General features: G+C 39.1%; 1 protein-coding gene across 6 annotated transcripts in view; it reads left to right on the forward strand.

Moving 5' to 3' along the window:
• Nucleotides 1–9,633, forward strand: part of ITGB3BP (integrin subunit beta 3 binding protein) — a 42,040-nt gene extending 32,407 nt beyond the window's left edge. For all 6 annotated transcript variants that reach the window (XM_075615927.1, XM_075615928.1, XM_075615925.1 and 3 more), the window contains one exon: nt 8,612–9,633. In XM_075615927.1, coding sequence (XP_075472042.1) covers nt 8,612–8,661 — 50 coding nt within the window. In that variant the 3' untranslated portion in view covers nt 8,662–9,633. The remainder of the gene's footprint in view (nt 1–8,611) is intronic.
• Nucleotides 9,634–18,516: the final 8,883 nt, after the last annotated feature.

The raw sequence follows: 18,516 nt of genomic DNA on the forward strand, positions 1-18,516 counted from the left end.
TCCTCCCTGCACCATGTCCCAGGCCTAAGAGAACCCAGGCAGCAGTCTGCAGTAATAATCTCAGTGTATAATCAAGGGTATCTGCGAGCTGCTTCCTCGCAATAATGAAGCCAGCTACAAAGGTGCAACTAGGTGATAACCTGTCCTGAGCGCTTTGCTTTCGACCTCCGTGGGGTGATGGCTTCAGGAAAGCTGTGGTTCTGGTGTGTCTTAGATGTTTTGCCACTAACAGTTGCTGAGTAAGTGGCATAGCTATGTAACACTTTTTTTTCTGCCAGCGAGGCCTAGAACTCATTGCTAAGCAGTCCCCTCGTGCAGCAAGAGTTGGAGAAACTTGTGATGTGGTTGCTTTTAATTCTTTAAAGAAGACTCATGTTCTGTAAAACATTTTAAATAATTGATTATGCAAATTCACTTTTTCAATTTTGACTGTAAAGGAAATATTCTACAAAGGAGGAGGAGGGTAGAGAAATAGTTTGGGGTATGTATGTAGACTCGTAGCGCATCTATGCGCCAAATGTTATAAGCTTGTTAACTACGGGTCTTGGATTCAACACAGATCTTTAGTTGAAATAGTTTACTCCAAGTCAGACTTGACAAAGAATTGTGTCACACACATATTGTGCGTCTGGTGTCTCCTCCTATAGCCATTCCACAACAGGACACACACATGGGGCAAAAGAGCTAAAAGTCGCTGATAAATTGGTGCTTATAGATGCATTTCCAAAATGTCTGTCTTCTGGCAAAAAGGTGCGTTGTGATGCTTTATACATTGCCTCCAATATGTATATTTTGTATATTTTTATTTATATAGCACCATTTATGTACATAGCGCTTCACAGCAGTAATACACGTGACATAATAATATAACACATAATGGGAATGAGCTTCAGACATGCCAGTAACAATAGGAAGGGGGGTCCCTGCCCTGAAGAGCTTACAATCTAAGTGGTAATTAGGGAGAAGTTACAGAGACAGTAGGAGGGTGTTATGTTAAGTGTGTCTGCAAGGGGTTAAGTGTGGCTGTAAGAAAAACAAATGATTTGCTGTTCCAAATGCTACCTGTTAAGTAACAAACAATCCAGTAATGCTTTTATTTTCTGGTTTTCTGTTCATTTTGATGAACTTTCCACCATATAAATGGAGCTGTGTATTCACTCGGTATTTCCACATTGCTGGGTAACAGCGTCCTCTGGGGGGTGGGCTCGTGGTCGGTAACTACATACTGTATGTTGTCCGACGCCTCCTTAGCGTCCCACCCAAAATGCATTTCCTAGTTTATTTGTTGTGTTTGTGCCTATACTCTCACTGGGCATTGTTCTGATGAAGAGGCTGCTGCCCCGAAACGTTGGTACTGCAGATGTCCTGTCCCTGAATTATGATTATTACACATTGTGGGTTATAGCAGCCATTCAACCCCAAAAATTCCTTTTTAAAGCTTGCCCAAATGCCAAAATATTCGGATTTTTGTTTTGTGCCACAAAATTCAAATATGTCCGCGAATCACAAATATATAAAGTAGAAACGTTCTCTCCCAATCACGTTGCAACTTCTCATTTCCCGCGGAAGCGTGCTATGAGCCTTTAGTCAATTTGCCCCGGTGGACGATTGGGAACCGGGGAATACCCGGAGGTCAGGGTTCATGGGTCAGCTCCGCATTCAGGTAAGCTTGAGGGGGGGAAGGGGGCGTGAGCAGGCGGGACTGCTGGGTTAAAGCAGAGCCTGATTGGATTCAGCATTGTGCTACCTATATCTTCTCTTTAAATTGCTACTGTAGTGGTAGCCTGGTAACTCCACTCGCGGGCTTTCAAACACCAGCATGTACCTTTCCATATATTTATCTACGTGTAACCCTGTATACCAAGAGTGGCCAACTCCAGTCCTGAAGAGCCACCAACAGGTCATGTTTTAAAGATAAAACATACTTCAGCATAGGTGGCTGTCAATGTCTGAGCCATTGATTGAGCCATGTGTGCTGAAGCAGGGATATCCTTAAAACTTGACCTGTCGGTGGCCCTCGAGGACTGGAGTTGGCCAACTTATGACGTTATGGAAAAGGAACAGGCCAACGTTTCCAAAGTGAGTCTTCCATGAGGTTTGAAGAGCAGGAAGTCTTTAAGCCAAGGAGCACAGTGTTGGCAGAATTATAAGTAATCGCTCAGGGCTGGTGATCTGCAGAGGAAGACTTGGCTCAATAGGAGGGCCGTATCTCCTCCACGGGGTACGAGAAGCCCCGTCCCATTCCTGTGCTGACAGTTGCTATAAATGAAAATAAATCACGACACAGTCGTGACCCAGGGCAGGTGGGGCTCGCTCTTGATCCCGCACACCTCTGCAAATCACCTTCTCTGACCTCCTGTTTGCTGTCACTAACTCTTTGTTCCATAAATAAGTTAGAGAGCATGTGGACTGGCAGTGAGGGCTCTTAACAGTGTGTAGTTTCCCTGTGTGTGTCCCACAAAGAGAATAGTTGGGTTATTTTACAATATTTCACTTTATAAGACAGAATGATAAATAATAGTCGTGCTGTATATAGCGTTTAGTTTGGATAACAAATCTGTAGTTTAACTGGGCTTCATTATTGTTTTTCCGCCGCTTGTTTTTTTACAACCAATTTGATTTTGTCTTTGTAGCACAATTTGCCATGTTAAGTTCCAGTAAATGCAGCTTGGGTTGTTACAATGGGTAAACGTAACAGTCATTTTGAACTTCACAGTATTAAAAGTGTGATAATTTATTAGACTCCGCTTTTTTTAACATTTAGCTTAAGAAGTGATAACAATTACCTATCGTACCATTACTGGGAAGAAATGCACATACATCATCACTCTTTTGACTCTCCTAGTGGCATTCTTATATGTTGAAGACGGTATTCATTTCTGCCTATCCAGATATTACAAATATCCAGGTGCTCTGTATGTGCTGATGACAACAAAATTGAAAAGAAAGACTGTAATAATTCTGACTGGTTTTCACTGCAGAAGATATTGATTATTTGTGTGTGGTGAGAGATTTGGAAAATTCAATTAAAGGAGTTGTGCAAAGGTTTCATAAATTCTCCTTGTACAGCATGTACACAGACATTGATGCGTATTAAATCAATGCAGCACTTCACAATATATTTCCTTTGAAACATAAAAATAAATAACATTTAAACAGTTCTGCTTACTACAGAAACAAATTTTATTTTCTGTGAAGCATTTAGTCATGTGCTATCACTGACTCATACACATTTTCCAGCTGCAACAAATTTTATAGACATTTTCTCCAGAGACACATCTTATGTACTATGAATTTTTAAATGAGCAAATGGTGAAGAAGGGATGTCAGCAATATAAAAATTGATCAGTTAAAAGATAAAGGCATAAGTAAAGAGATTTGTATGGTGGCCTTAATAGGTTTTATTAAATAAAAATACTATAAAAGACAGTAATGAATAGACTGAGGATGTTAACTGTGGTTGAGGTGGAGAAAAATTATTCTGGCACAGTTAGACGGAGATTGGTTTTATATTACCTGAGACTTTATGTCCCTCTTTCCCTTTAGATCTGCTAATGCAACAGAAAATCTGATCTAAAAAATATGGGTTGCGTGTTTACCAAGATAATTGTAGAGCGTTCTTTTGCATTTCAGAACAAGTTCTTGAAGTATGCAAATGACTATTTATTGTAATTGTTACACCTATTTAAACGGGACATGTTGAGAATGCTGACAGCAGTGATTGACTTTCCATGTACCTGTTTGTAATCATTTACCTTATTCTTCAATTCTACAAAGTGTAACCTCCTTTTGAGAGCAAACGGTTAACTCTAAATTTCCTGGCGAGTCGTATTATTTAATAGGCATCAGAGAGCACGGAGTTTGTTGAAGAGAGCACAAATCAATCTGTCACGCCTACCAAGAACTAAATTATTGTGTGATGGTGTTATTGATATAGGTGTAATAAGGTGATTGTACAGGACACTTTTCTTCAAAAATCCCATCACATTTTATACCAATTGCTCCTGCGACTTATGATTTTATGTGATCAGGAGAAATATTTGTGAAATTTCAGGACTTCACAATAATAAACTACATCAAAGCACTGAAAATAGTAGCATTGCCATGCACAATTCTAGCTCTATGCCTAGAATTCCATCTTCATATATCTCCAGCCCCAGTCCAATGAGAACAATGTATATGTTAATTAAAGCATTAACACATTGAATGTAGCACTTTGACTGGATTCTTGAATACTTCTCCCCGATCCAACAATGGCCCTTACCAATACTCCTGCCATCCACTGCACTTAGGCTCCCAATGCACCAATTAGAACGTAAGGGCTTTGGGACAGGATTTCCTTTTTCTGTTATTGTAGATTTGATGCACTTATTATATTATAGTTCCCTGCATTGCAATATCTATTTTGTCAAGTGCTGCATACATTGTTGTTGCTATGTAAACACAAATATACAAGCCTATATTAACAACCATATTAAAAAAACAAGTCCTATTTATTGAAATACTTCTCATAGATCTTCCCTTGGCATCTGAACCTGTAAAGTATCATGGAATGAAGACCCTGACTCCATCAAATTCAAGCATATGCCGCCTAGATTCCCTAAAAAGTATATTGCTTTATTAGAGTAAAACCGTAAAAAACAACAACTCTATGATGGTTCATTTAGAGAGGTGAAAATGAACTGGAGAGCTATGGGAATCGTGACTGCATGCATGCAAGATCTTAGCCCAATATTTATTTAACATGCATGTTTCATACCAGCTGCTTGCATAAAGGTTATATATTGGATCATATTCACCATGTCAATCAATGATGGCGAGATAAACTTACAAAAATGAGATAATCTTGTAAGGATTCTGTTAATGGAACATTTCCAGTGAGTCATTTCTCACATCGCACAGAAATTGTAGACACTGATCCTCTCTCAGTCCCAGTGCTGACCATTCTGCACATTTTTGTGCCCGTCTTGCTTATTGGGATCCCTCTTCTTCGCCACACTATTTTGGTAGGGTCTGTTAGTTATATTTTCTGTGCCTGTGTGGTCGTCTGCTCTTGGTCTTGATCACCTTCAGCTGTCACCCAGCAGGTTCATAAACATCTCTGCTTTTACTTTTCACTGTGTAATAATTAGCCTCGGGAAACTTGCCATGACCACATTAGGCATTGTTTTTATAGGCCGTTTAAATCATAAAGTACACTTTCTGAAATACAGCCCAGGTGGCTGCTCTAAAGGTGTTATTCGCACAGATGTTTAGTAACATCTTTCATTTGTCAGTTTCCTTTCTCTTAAATGGACTAATCCCTTGTGCATAAACTTTAGTTGCTTTTTTTACTTGTACATGATTCATATTCGGAAACATTGGTAACCTTTTGTTAGTGCAGACTAGATTAACAGTAGTAAGTATGCGCAGTAGGCACACTTCCGTAATAATTAATGTTGCAAGTTTTTTGTTGAATTAATTATACTTCCTTTTATTTTACTGGATATAGATCCAATGTTGGTCTTTCTCCCTCCTAATAGAGGTAAATGAGAATTTTAATCCTAATAGAGGTATATTAGTATTTTATCTAGTAGTGTTAGGACCTGTGAACAGGGTCTGCCTTGTCGAGGCTCGCAAACTTACAATGCTTTCGCCAAAGGGTTAAACTAAATGACCCCTTTTCAAGAGAATATATAAGTATTTTACTGTGTATTTTTGTCATATTGGATGTAGCATTGGGCTTCTCTGACGCTTGTTCTATACATTTGCCATGCTCAATAGCTCTCCTTTTTCACACTTGTATACATATATATTTTGTGGGGGCTCAAGGGTTCCCAAAAAGAGCTTACTGGGGTTCTGTGTGTTGTTTGTTAATTATACTTCTGCCTTGTTTGCCAGCTCCTTATGAGCCTTTTCAAAGCGACCTCTGGGCATACAGTTTGAAATACTTGCTTTTGAAGGCCTACATCCGTATGCATCAGTTACAAATGTCAACTGCGTTTTGCTTAAACTGCTACCAGTGGACATGCAGAGACCAATTGAAGGTGTTTTTTTTGTATTTGTAGACCTGTTTTTATTTTAAAGTAACCATGTTGGTTATGACGATGTGTAGATTTTTGATACCTATTAATAGCGCATCATGTAAGTCCACTAAAAAGGATTACAGCCTACAACAAAGACCAGTTTTTAATATTCAATAATTGTTAATTTGTATAATGCTGTTGTATTTTGTTGTCCAATGTGTACCTTTTTAAAAAATTAATTATAACGGTAGCACAACTCATTTTTGCCATTTGAATAGGAACACCTATGGGGGCTATTCATAAAACTGCAATAGTTCCGATCATGGACTATTGCACAGATACTCCTATTGACTTCAGTAGGCATTTCTGTGCGATACTGCCCTGATGAGCATAAATAATACCCCATGTAATTTGTAATGGGTATAGATGGTGCTGAGCATCTATTCCTTGTATTGTAATTTCATAATGATAATGAATATGGAAATGGATTTTCTGTGGATCTTATTTCCCATGTGAATGCAAACAAAAGTGCAAATGATACACTCGTATAGAAACAATAAAGTAAAAAATCCATATCCTGAATGGGCTGCTGCTCTCGGTCTCCTCCTCCATCCAATACTGATATAAAAGTTCACAGAAGCGCAAACACCCTCAGGGAAATTCTTAAAATGTGCTCCAATGAAATGGGTCTAATTGTGGAGGTTTTACTATCCACACTGTCCAACCGTATAATGCGTTCCGGGGCGATATTCAAAACTCCTGTGTACCTCGTGTGAGAAATCAGAGAGAGAATTGACATATGTAAACTGTTTTCTGATAATCGCACATTTATATAGTAAATGAATCACACAAGATGCTAGATAAAACAAGCATTAGGTGTTTAAACCAGGGGAGCCGCGCCTCTCAAAACGACGGACTCTTTAACCCTCAGATGGTTGGATGTCCAATACGCTGGGTGGAGACTTGTGTGCCCCGTCCCTACTGGTCTACTGCTCGACTGTATCGGCCAAATCTTCAAAAGGGTCCGCCAGCCAAATGTACGGCAAGCTCACAGTTCCAAATTCAAAACCCTACGCGTTTTGCCGTTCCGTCGGCTTCCTCAGGGGCTCTGATAACTTGACATCAGTCCCTTTTTTAAAGCAGTCTAGTTGGCTTACAAAAATAAATTCATGGGAAACCAGTACCGGGTGAATCCAATCAGGTAAAGTCCGTACAAACCAAAAATGCTATGATCGGCATCTAAACGTAACTCATGCTAATATAAAAAAATAATAACCTATCTTTAATAACATATAAGTAATAATACTATATCTAAACACATTAAACTGTCATTAAAAAATAACCATTAAAACCCAAGTAAAATGTACTTATGAAATCTAGAGATTCAACAAAGGAAATATAAAGTAGCTTCATATTGGAGAGAAACCTACTAAAAAAACAAGGAATACACATAGAACAATAAAATAATTTGAATAATTAAATTATACTGTATTTAAAAAAATTCAACTCCAATATCTTAAAAATCCATTAAAAAAAGTGGAGGCACTTGGGTGAGGAAGGAGTTTAGGTCTATATCCACATTCAAACTGTGTGGACTAAGAATCCCCAATTTAAAAATCCGATATGTCTCTTTTTGGGTAGATCTTTTGATCTATTCCCACCCCTCCAATTTTTGGCAATGAAATCCATGCCGTTACTGTGTATATATAACCCCCTTACAAGTGGATTGTGTTTCTAGGCCTATCCTAATATTACCAAGATGCTCCAATATTCAGGTTCTTAACAGTGTTCTCGTGGCTCGTATTGTAGGCCGCACAGGCATTCTAAAAGATAGACTACTTAAGTACTCTGACACTTAATATAACATGGTATGTTCAAAATCTCACCTGTTCTTTTAGAATAAAAATTATCCGTTTTCATAATCCTGCAATTGTTCAGATCATGGATTATTGCAGGGGTACGCCACTCCAGGCCTCATGAACCCCCATCAGGTCTTTAGGATATCCCTGCTTCAGCACAGGTGGCTCAATCAGTAGCTCAGATTGAGTCACTTTTGCTGAAGCAGGGATATCCTCAAAAACTTACCTATTGGGGGGGGGGGGGGGCAGTGTCTTGAGGACTGCAGTTGAGCACCCCTAGTCTATTGCACAGATATTACCATTGACTTCACTATGCATTTCTGTACGATACTGCCCTGATGAGCATAAATAATCTGCCTTGTAATTACTAATGAGTATAGAGGCTGCTGAGCGTGTCTTCATTGTATTGTAATTTTATACTGATAATATGTAAATTGAGTTTGTGTGGGTCTTCTTTACCATGCTATAGAGTTCTAGTAGCCACATGGTTCCTGGAGAAATGTAGATTTGTTGTAGGTTGTAATACCTTTCAAAGGATTAACATGAGTGTTCAAGAAATCAGAGGTTATGAAATCTCTATCATTTTATCCACGTTGAAGTGTACTGACCTTTTTATGTGCCATAGAATTATTTTGTGCTTTGAAAGCCTTCTATTGAACCATTTGTGCATGAACAACACACTTGATGTGCATATGTTAATTTGGCTTCTAATTGCTTATTTCACTAACCATATTTTATATCAAACAGATTTGAAAAGAAATGTTCAGCTTGGACATAAAACTCTGCATCTGCCTTGATCATCTTAAAAGGGAAGAAGAAATGCCTGTAAATCAATCTGCCCAGCAAATACCAGTTATGGATGGCTCAGAGCGCTGGGCAGGTGCATGCCTAGATACAGTTTCTTGCATCTAATTTAAACTTGACACTGTACTCAAGCAGATAATCTCAATGTAAATAACACATTTTATGGCTACCCTGCTTGGTATCCTTTACTATATTTTGCATACCCTTTGCAGTATGAATGTTTCATGTACATGTGTGCTTGTTCAGTAGACGTGTCATAAAATGCCACCCTGCGATTTCACAAGCTTCCTTCTGAAAATCTGCTTTTGTATGTAGTATAGTTTTTACTTGAACCTTCCTGAATGTATTGTATCTGCTTCAAGCTGCTTGTTGTTCCTAGGAATTACACTATCTATGCACAGTTAAAAAAAGCTTCTGTATCTCAATGTTTTGCCCTGAAATTGTCTGTGGAATGAAGCCAAATATATCCCATATTTGATGTGTTCTTTTCACATTCATAGTCCTGCAAGCGCTTGTCTGTCACCTTTTTGCTCTGTTAATGGATAATGGGCATCCTTACCACGAAGGGTTATGTTAAACACGGATGCTATCTGGTGCACACTTTAACAGGTTTACAGAATAAGCAAATGTTTGCATACTTTATTAATGAGTTTTTGCAAACATTGCTCCCTGATATTGTATAGCTCAGTAAGTTGCTCACTGAGTGATGGCATTACTATTCTAACTAGAGTTTCAGCTTTCAGATACTTTACTGATGAAGCGCCTCGCTTGACCTTATAGGTCACATGCAATACAAAAAAGGTGACAAACTTCATATAGCCAATTTTGATGGGCAAATGAATATATTGATATTTTAATGGTCACATGTGTTTTTTCAAGTTTTCTATTTGTCACTTAAATGATTTTTTTGTACTTGGGAGGATTTAAAAAAAAAAAAAAAAATAAACTTGCACCTTGGAAATAAACGTAATGCTGCAATTGTTGTGAATTTTGATAGGTGGGTTTGTTAAACCAGCTCACAGTTTTGCATTTGTTGGATCACATGACATTCGACATATTTTCCTTAATGCACGCAGCTTTGTGTATAGAATGTAGTAGTAATAATGAGTTCATGCCACCGCTTACAATGTCATTTTTGGAACCCGATGCAGATAAAGTTGCTTGTTTAATAGTTACATGAGCACTGAGATTGTGAATAATAATACTGCTTTCACCTGTTTTAAGGGCAGTTTTACCTCTAAGCTACTTGATTTTAGCTTTATAACTATTTTAGGACGCCTGAAAATTAAAAAAAATAACAACTTTATAGGTGAAAGTGTTTTCCCATCTTATGATTACAGTGCCCTGCTGGGAATAAGACATTGTACATTTGTATCCTTTAGTTATTTTGTTGTTACATAGAACTCTGCCATCCTTTCACTGAACAGAGATGTTGCTCAGCCAGTGTTGACTTCTGGCAATGTTTCACTCCCAAAGTTATATTCCATCATTTGCAGAGAAAGCTGCGCATTATGTTCCGGATCTGCTAGGACCAATGAATCATGCACAATTTCAATATCTACTGTATGATACACAAGTGCCCACTCAGCCCTCTGAAATAATATATTCTACTGTAGATAAAAGGCACTCAGTGGGAACTTCTGACTAAGAGTGTTGAGGGTTTGCAGAAGAGTCATTTGTTCTAGTGCTTTGAGAAGAAAAAAAATAATCTTGATGCCTAAGAAATACATGACTGAGATCACACAGCCCACTCCCTAAGTGTTTATGTATTCATGTACAAACGATGTTCAGTAACCCAGTTTAAACAATTGTCTTTATGCTCCTCATAGAAAGTAGTAACAACAAACACATTGTGTTCAAGGAGTAGGTGTAATTGTACACATGGGCTATGGGCAATATCAAAAACGTTGACTTTAGTGGAAGCAGACATCCATTAATTATCCGAGACAGACGGACATTGTTTCCAACGAATGTTGAACACTTATAGGAACGTATGAACATTCCAGACGAGATATTATATACTTCTTATTTTTCATAGACATCTTCAACAACATTTGCATTTATATTATCCGAGGTTTTGCTGACATTGGGGGGAAATGTCAATGTTAGGTCCATATTGGCTATCATAATAAAGCAATACATTATTAAGGCTTCTATTTTAATGCCTATCTGGACTTTGCTGTTTTACTGCCCAACTTAAGTTTGCCCTGCCGTGGTTAGCAAAGCATTGTTTTGATTTTCTTGGTGCGAGTAATATCGCGTAAAATTAAGGTTAAGGTCCCTATAAAAACTCCAAGTACTATAACAGGATGCTGCAAAATAGGTGTATTTTAGAAATTGCCGGATTACACCCTAATCAAATACTTCACTGTTTAAACCACAAGTAGTATCGTATTTGCCTGATTTTATAGGGTGACCCTGAAAATAAGACCCCTAATTTCAGTAGCAACTGAAGAAGAAAAAATCTATCTTCCCTCCTGCCCACCCCCCTCCTTTCCCCTCTTCAGGTGCCTAAGGTGGATGATCTTCTGTTTTACCCTCCTACCACATACAGCCGACTTTTGATTGGCCCGCAAAGTGGGCGTGGCCCATTAAAAAGCAAGTGCTTTTCAACTTGACTTTATTGAGAAAAAGAAGTTGCCTTGTAAAGGCCAAAACCAGGTATTAACTGGCAAATAAATTCTGGTATAAAAATATTTTGCAGACGGGAAACTAACCTTGAGTCTGTAGAAAGCGGTATGTTATGTACTTTCTAAACATCGGTTGTTTCTGGACTTCACTTTTTAAATAAACAGAGAAGCCTATTGCAATCTCTTAAATAGGGCGATAAACATTTTTTTTATATTCGTCATTTATGGATGTTTTAGTACAAATGCAATGTATTCTTAAAGAAGCATTTGCAGATAGAACGTATTCTCTGGAGCTGGACCGCATTCATTCCCGCTCCACTGACCCCCTCCGAGATCGCCTTCATTGGTGTGCATCTAATTCAAGTTTAAATGTCCGATGTCATGCGGGCTAGCGGCAGCCCCTTCTGAGTTATGCATCTCAGTGAGAAGGGGAGAAGTTCAGCTCCGGATATAATATATATATCATTTTTCTAGAACCTGGTAAAAGTTGAATATACCAGCAACAGATGATTGTTCCCTGCAGCTGGGAGCATCACCCTTACGCTTCATAATACTACTAAAATAAAGAGCGAGGGGGGGGGGGGGAAAGGGTCACTGCTGCTTTTTCACATTTAAAACCATCCTGCCATTTTGACTACCCATACTTTGTTTTTATTTTAAACCAGGTGCAAAGGGCAGGGGACTTCCCGGAGCTACACAGTATTCTTTTTCAGCTGTGGTGGAACCCACTGGTTACTTACCGATTACATTACCAGTGTTACAGTACTTTCTATTTTCTCCAGGGACATTGAAGTGGGCGTCCAATACAAAGGGTGATGTTGCAGCATCCTGTTAGCTGAACCAGCAACATTTGAATGATTATTCATATTCCCCTGGAGAGGCAGACACTATCTAACTATCTTGCAAACAAGGGGATCCTGAGAGCTAAATAAGAACGCTGTTCTGCTCCGGGGGGGCTGGGGGTACCCCGCTTCTCATTCATTATTTTTAAATGAATGTGCAGCTGAGCTTGCTGCTTTAAGATGATTTTAGGTTCTGTTTCCAAAAGGCATAACTTTGCATGGAAATGAATTTGAAAACCTAACACAGCTCTAAAAGAAAACGTGGTATGACAAGTGAAACCAATGGGGAAGATAGATCTGACAGTGGAAGAATGAATACAGGTAGACAGAGTTTGAAGCCAAAGTAAGATGAGTACATCAGCATGTGATTTGATACAGAATCTTGGATTATAACTAGGGTGGCCTTGGAGAATTCAACGGTACTATACAGACCAATGATATAGGGTATGATAAATTGCATATTATGAATGTATAACAATACAAGAGGATAACAAACAGTTACATAACTGTAAGCATGAGTTACCTCCAATATTTCAAGAATTTAATATGGCATTAGATTAATTTGTTCAACAAACTTTTAACATTGGACCCTTTGTCCCAACACAAGGGCCAATTTAGCCAAAATTCTTAGCACATTATTATGTCAAAATTGGATATAATAAAAAGGTATTGAAATTTGCATACAACAGATATATACTGACTGTTGTAACAAAAATATTTTGCTTCGCATCATTTGAAAAGAATATTAACTGAAATGGGTATATCTATTGCCTTTTTCATGAATAATATATTAAATAACCAGCCATATTAACAAACAATATTAAAGGCGTATATGTAGGTAAAAATCATTTGTATCTCAAGATATACTTTTAGAAAATATTTGCATCAATTAAATCTGATTTAAACATAATTTAATTTTTATTTCTAGAATAGCAAGTAATATTATTTTCTAAAGAATGTGTTGAAAATATCAGATGCATGTTTTTCATTAACGTGAGAGGGAGAAATGATAGCAACTGGGGAACAACGCCATTCAATAGCTAACAATGTTTAGGCCTAAAGTGGGCACATCACTGATTTTAGGGTTCAGGACCCCAACCTACAATGTGCTGGGGTGGAATGCAGATCCATGGTCTGCACAATTCTCACAGTTGCTATATTTATAGCCATTTAAGAGCCATAAACACAGGCATTTTGATTTTACCCTGCTTGGAACAACAATGCACAGCAGGGTATATTTACAGACATCTAATAGCCAAGTTCACTTGTTAACAGGCATTCAAATGAATGTCCCATAATGAGTGCTAATGGTTATCTCACTTTAGTGAATATACCCCCCAATGAATGGATTTCTTGCTTATAACGCAGAATAAAAGAAAGGGAAAAAAAACAAACAAACTGTGGCCTAACTTGGTGTCATATTGAGATGACATTCTCACATGGCAACAAGATGCCAAGGGCACATTTATTACATTTCTGATCCTGTCTAAGATTTATAACACCCAAATTAGCCGAGCATACAAAGTCCCGCTCACTGGACCTCTTAGGTGCCCTATTACGCTGCTTCAAATAATGATATGGGTAGGAGGAAATTCTATTATAAGCATATACATTTCGCGTGCCCAGTATTTTCCCGGGCAAGACTCTTCAGCCCCCATTTAGAAATATTCTACTGCTTATACAAACGTGTACATAAATAGGTTTATACGAGCGATGCTTAGACCGTTATTATAAGGACCAGTAAATTCAGAATGTACTATGAAAAGTAGTAATTAGTCACGTACATTCAGATTTAGCCATAATCTACAGAATTTGCAGATGACTATATGATGCCCTATACTTAATAAATCTGTTGGCTATATACATTTTGAAACTGCTTAGCTCCAACATTTTGTCAAATCATGGTTGTTCACACAGTTATGTGAAAAAGACAAAAAAAAAATAATGATAATTTTCTGGTCTTTTTCTATCATCACATTAAGTGCATAATTGATGCATACGTATGTGTGTACCGTATGTATATCTATTTGTATAGTGCCGTCCATATACACAGTGCTTTATAGCAGTAATACACGTGACATAATAATGAAACACATAATGGGAATAAGTGCTTCAGACATAAAAGTAACATTAGGTAAAGGAGTCCCTTCACCCCAAGAGTTTACAATCTAAGTAAACTCTTTTGTACTCTTTATGACCACGCAATAAATCGTTTTTTATTCCTGAACTGGTTTGCAGCCCCCATTGTTTGCGTTGCAGTGCTCCGCCACCGGACCCCACACTACAATCTAAGTAAACTGCAATGTCTTTCAAATGCAGAATTAATCAGAAGAAGCATTTACAAATTGGCAATATCAGTCGGCCCCAAAGGGGACAATTTGAATGACCTGGTACATGTTAAAGCAGCAATCGTGCAAATTAGAATATGTATTGTTTAATTATCTTAACTAAGGGTCGCTGCAGAGCTGAACCAATGAACGCCTCATGTAAAGGAGCATCCTATGCTTAAGCCTAATTATTATTTTTATAGTTATGAAGCAGGGGGTCCCCAGAGTTGAACCCCTGGTTCGCGAGATACTTGCCGCCGTGGATGCTGCCGATACTTCCTGGTTCTTAAATCTCCCGTGGCACGTGGGCCAATGGAAAGCCGCAGCACCATTCTGTTATCCCCGCAGGGGATGGTACCGAAAGTGCCTTCGGAGGGAAGTATTTTGGGAACCAGACTGTCTATGGTTATTGCGGTTTATCTCCGGGGAGCGCCTGCTTCCTGCCTGGGGGAGGGGGGAGAAGGAAAAAAAGACCAACCACCACCCTTTTATGCTGCTTAGAAACCTAAGCATTAAACGTACCCATTCCTTCTTTCTAAATTATTGTTCACATACTGCAGTCAAATATCATTAACCATTTTATATGATGTCTGTTTAATTCCACAAACCCTAAATGGCAGGTCCTACACCAGCGTGGCCCGCGCAGGGCTCTGAAGTGACCCGTGGACTCTGCCTGTGCTAGTTTCATTCTAGTTGCTTGGTCAGTCAAGTGCAGTTTTTCACACTGAAACACACTTATGAATGCGTGTATGTATGTGTATATATAGATAGATATATATCTCAATAACACACACGCATCATACCCGGAAGTGGTACCGGGTTACGGAGCAAAGATCAATCTCGGCACGGAGGGAATCGGGACAACCGGACTACAGGCAAGAGGGCAACCTTGCTAGCGGAAGGAGGGACCTGGATTGAGGGGAGCGGACGCCCTTCCGAGAAAGGACCCCCACAGCAGCCGTGATAGAGCAAGCTGTGGAGACTGCAGTGCCTGGACTGAGGATTCCTCCTTATGCCTAAGCTGGAAAGCTAAAATGCAACCGCTCAGTTTTGAAGAAAGAGTTTGTGAGTTGAAAATTGCAAGTTTTCTCTTTATCTTTTAATCATTAAACAGTATTATGCTATGCTGTTTTTTGTATTCTTTTACTCAATAAAGTTTGCTGAGGAAACCTACGCATCCCCAAGGACATTCTACATTCTGAGCTAAGTACTACTTTGACACACCAAAGTATTTCAGAATGTTACATGACATTCTAGGTGTCTTTACCTTCCCATTATAGTTCTAGCCCTTTGCGCCATAAACGTCCAAATTTCTTTTTGCCATTCATCTCATGGCCCATTCTACCCTATTCATGAAGCAAAGATTAAACTCTCCCCTGACTTTAATCAGCTCATTTAAGTTATTTGCCTTTTAACACTCTAGATCTGTTAGGCCTAATATTTTCTGATCTAGGTTTTTTTTTCCCCTCGCTACGGCTGGAGAGGCTAATTAAAAATCCTCTGATAATCACTTTATGGGCCTCTCACAAGACAGAGGGTGAGATGTCTGGACATCAAGTGTGAAAAAGGACACCAACTGATCCTGTGTACAAACCCAGATTTTGGGAAAGCAAAGTAAAGTCATTGACCTTCCAAGATATGGCTGACCTCCAAGGGAGAAGGTTTTCTAATTGTAGGGCTATCATTGCATGATCAAACCATGTAATTGGGAGAATTTGTGCTTGAATGGCATGGGATACCAGTATCGCAAACAGGTAATCAATGCGGGAGTATGACCCCCAGCCTGTCCTATCTGATAATCTCCAGAAGCGCTAGAGTCTATTGGGACTTAGAGACGTTTGACCCACGATAGAATTCGCTATTTAGGATGATGTTCAGATCCCCTACTAGGATTAACGACCCCTCCCTGAATTTATCTAAAATCTTGAAGAACTTCACACACTAAAAAAAACTGTTGGTATTGGGAGGGTAAACAAGTGATTTGGATACAGAAGCAGTTTCAAGCACACATACCGTTTTAAATAATAAACCCAGTGAACACACTTGTTATAAAATAAATATATTACAACTGGAAGTAGTGCAGCTCCAGAAATGGACTCGATCCAAGTCCAAACAGGTACACTGCATAGGATCAAGAGCGCAAATACATCCAGAATTATGTGGAAAAAAGAACATAGTGCAATTTCATTTGAACCAAATTATTAGAGTGAAAGTTAATCGTTATCTCAATCACAATTGAAACGACTGTAATAGGCGGTGGGGTTGTTTAGAGTAACCAACTCTCAGTGATTTTCTTCAAATATTCTCAGAGGGTATCCCCCAGGAACAGGCTGGAAAGGATGGGTGGGTGCCCATATGTGAAGAACAGAGAGGACACACAGATAGTATAGCTTACTTTATATTAATGCAAAAATAAAGGTAATACACTTACAAATGTGCTGTAAGTACAGGCATTGGGACCACCCTGGGTCAGACGGTGGTTGAGGACTCCCAACACTCATACCTGATGGTACACCAGTGCTTACAGCACTTTTTAACACTAAAGGGAATGAGACCGCTCATCCATTAATACACAAATAGTATATCAACAAGCAGGTGCTCAAAAGCGACAAAAGTACATATTTATAACAGGGTGATCCAAGCACTTTTGTAAGTGTATTACAAATATTTTTGCATGAATATAAAGCAATCTATACTATATGTGACCTCTTTGTTCTTCACATATGGGAACCCACCCATCCCTTCCATACTATTCCTGAGGGACGCCTTCTGAGAATATTTGAAGAAAAACCTCTGAGTTGGTTACTCTAAACAACCGCACCGCCTATTAAACGTTTCAATTGTGAGTGCGATAACGACGAACTTTCACCTTAATATTAATTTGGTTCAAATGAAATTGCACAATGTTCTTTTTCTTATAACTCTGGAAGTATTTGGCCTCTTGATCCTCTGCTTCTGAGATTTGGGTACAGCCCATTTTTGCTTTCAATATCAGATATCTCCCCTCAGCAGCCGCCTGAGTTTTCCAGACAGAAAGGGGTTTGTTATGGAATAAAATTGGTAGCGGGGGGATAAGCTACCATGCATGATTCCGTAACCTGAAAGACAGCCTGGGACACCTGTATACAAACACACAGTGGCCATTCCCCAGGCAGGTGACCAAGTTGGCTCCAAGGTCTCTTGGAATGGGGCATTCCAACCACCCCTCCCCTGGATCAGACCCAAGCCCACTTGGATATTCAGCCTCCACAGCTGTGGGATACAGACGAGTGAATGCAACAGGTGAGTTCCGTAGAAATTACTAAACACGACATACAAGGGGAAATTTAAGAAGAGCACGTATGAGAAAATATATACATACACAGGAGATGGAATAGAAAGACCCAAGGGGGAATATTGGAACAGGGTGCACGAAAGGGCAACAGGCACCATAAACAATTACATTAACTGTAAAATAGGGGACAGGGTGTATACAATTATTGGGATTAACTAGCATATCTAGCCCAGGTGGGAATAGTGGGGGAACCAGATTTAAACAGGGGTCTACAACCCTCCAACGAGGCCTATTGACTATGGCTATAAAATATATACTGTGAGTGGTGTAGCGTGCTCAACCGACCCTACCACCAGTTCACGGCTAGGCCACCCAGCAGCAAACCTCAACTGCAAAAATGTGACGAATTATCCTTCCCCCCTCAAAGCCACAGCATCAACTCCAAAGACATCTTAACAGTGAAGCCCTGGAAACACGAGTGTGAGAGCTGACAGTGGCCATTTTATGCAGTGCTACAAGTGTAAATGATATGCAATATTAAATCTATAATAAATATCAAAAAAAATTTTTTAAAAAGTCACCACCTTGTCCAGCTTCTCCTCCAAGACCTGTGTACACTCTCCAAGGCAGGAAACCTTCTGGTTCACCTCCAGCATGGCTTTTTGGATTTCTTGCTGGAACATGGCTTTAATGTTAGTGTACAGCTTCTCAATATCCTTTTTAGTAAATAGTTGACTAATCATTTGAGTCCGAGACCGCCGGACGCAGCATGCCA

This window comes from Ascaphus truei, chromosome 10 (genome assembly GCF_040206685.1).
Source record: "Ascaphus truei isolate aAscTru1 chromosome 10, aAscTru1.hap1, whole genome shotgun sequence".
Taxonomy (NCBI): Eukaryota; Metazoa; Chordata; class Amphibia; order Anura; family Ascaphidae; genus Ascaphus; species Ascaphus truei.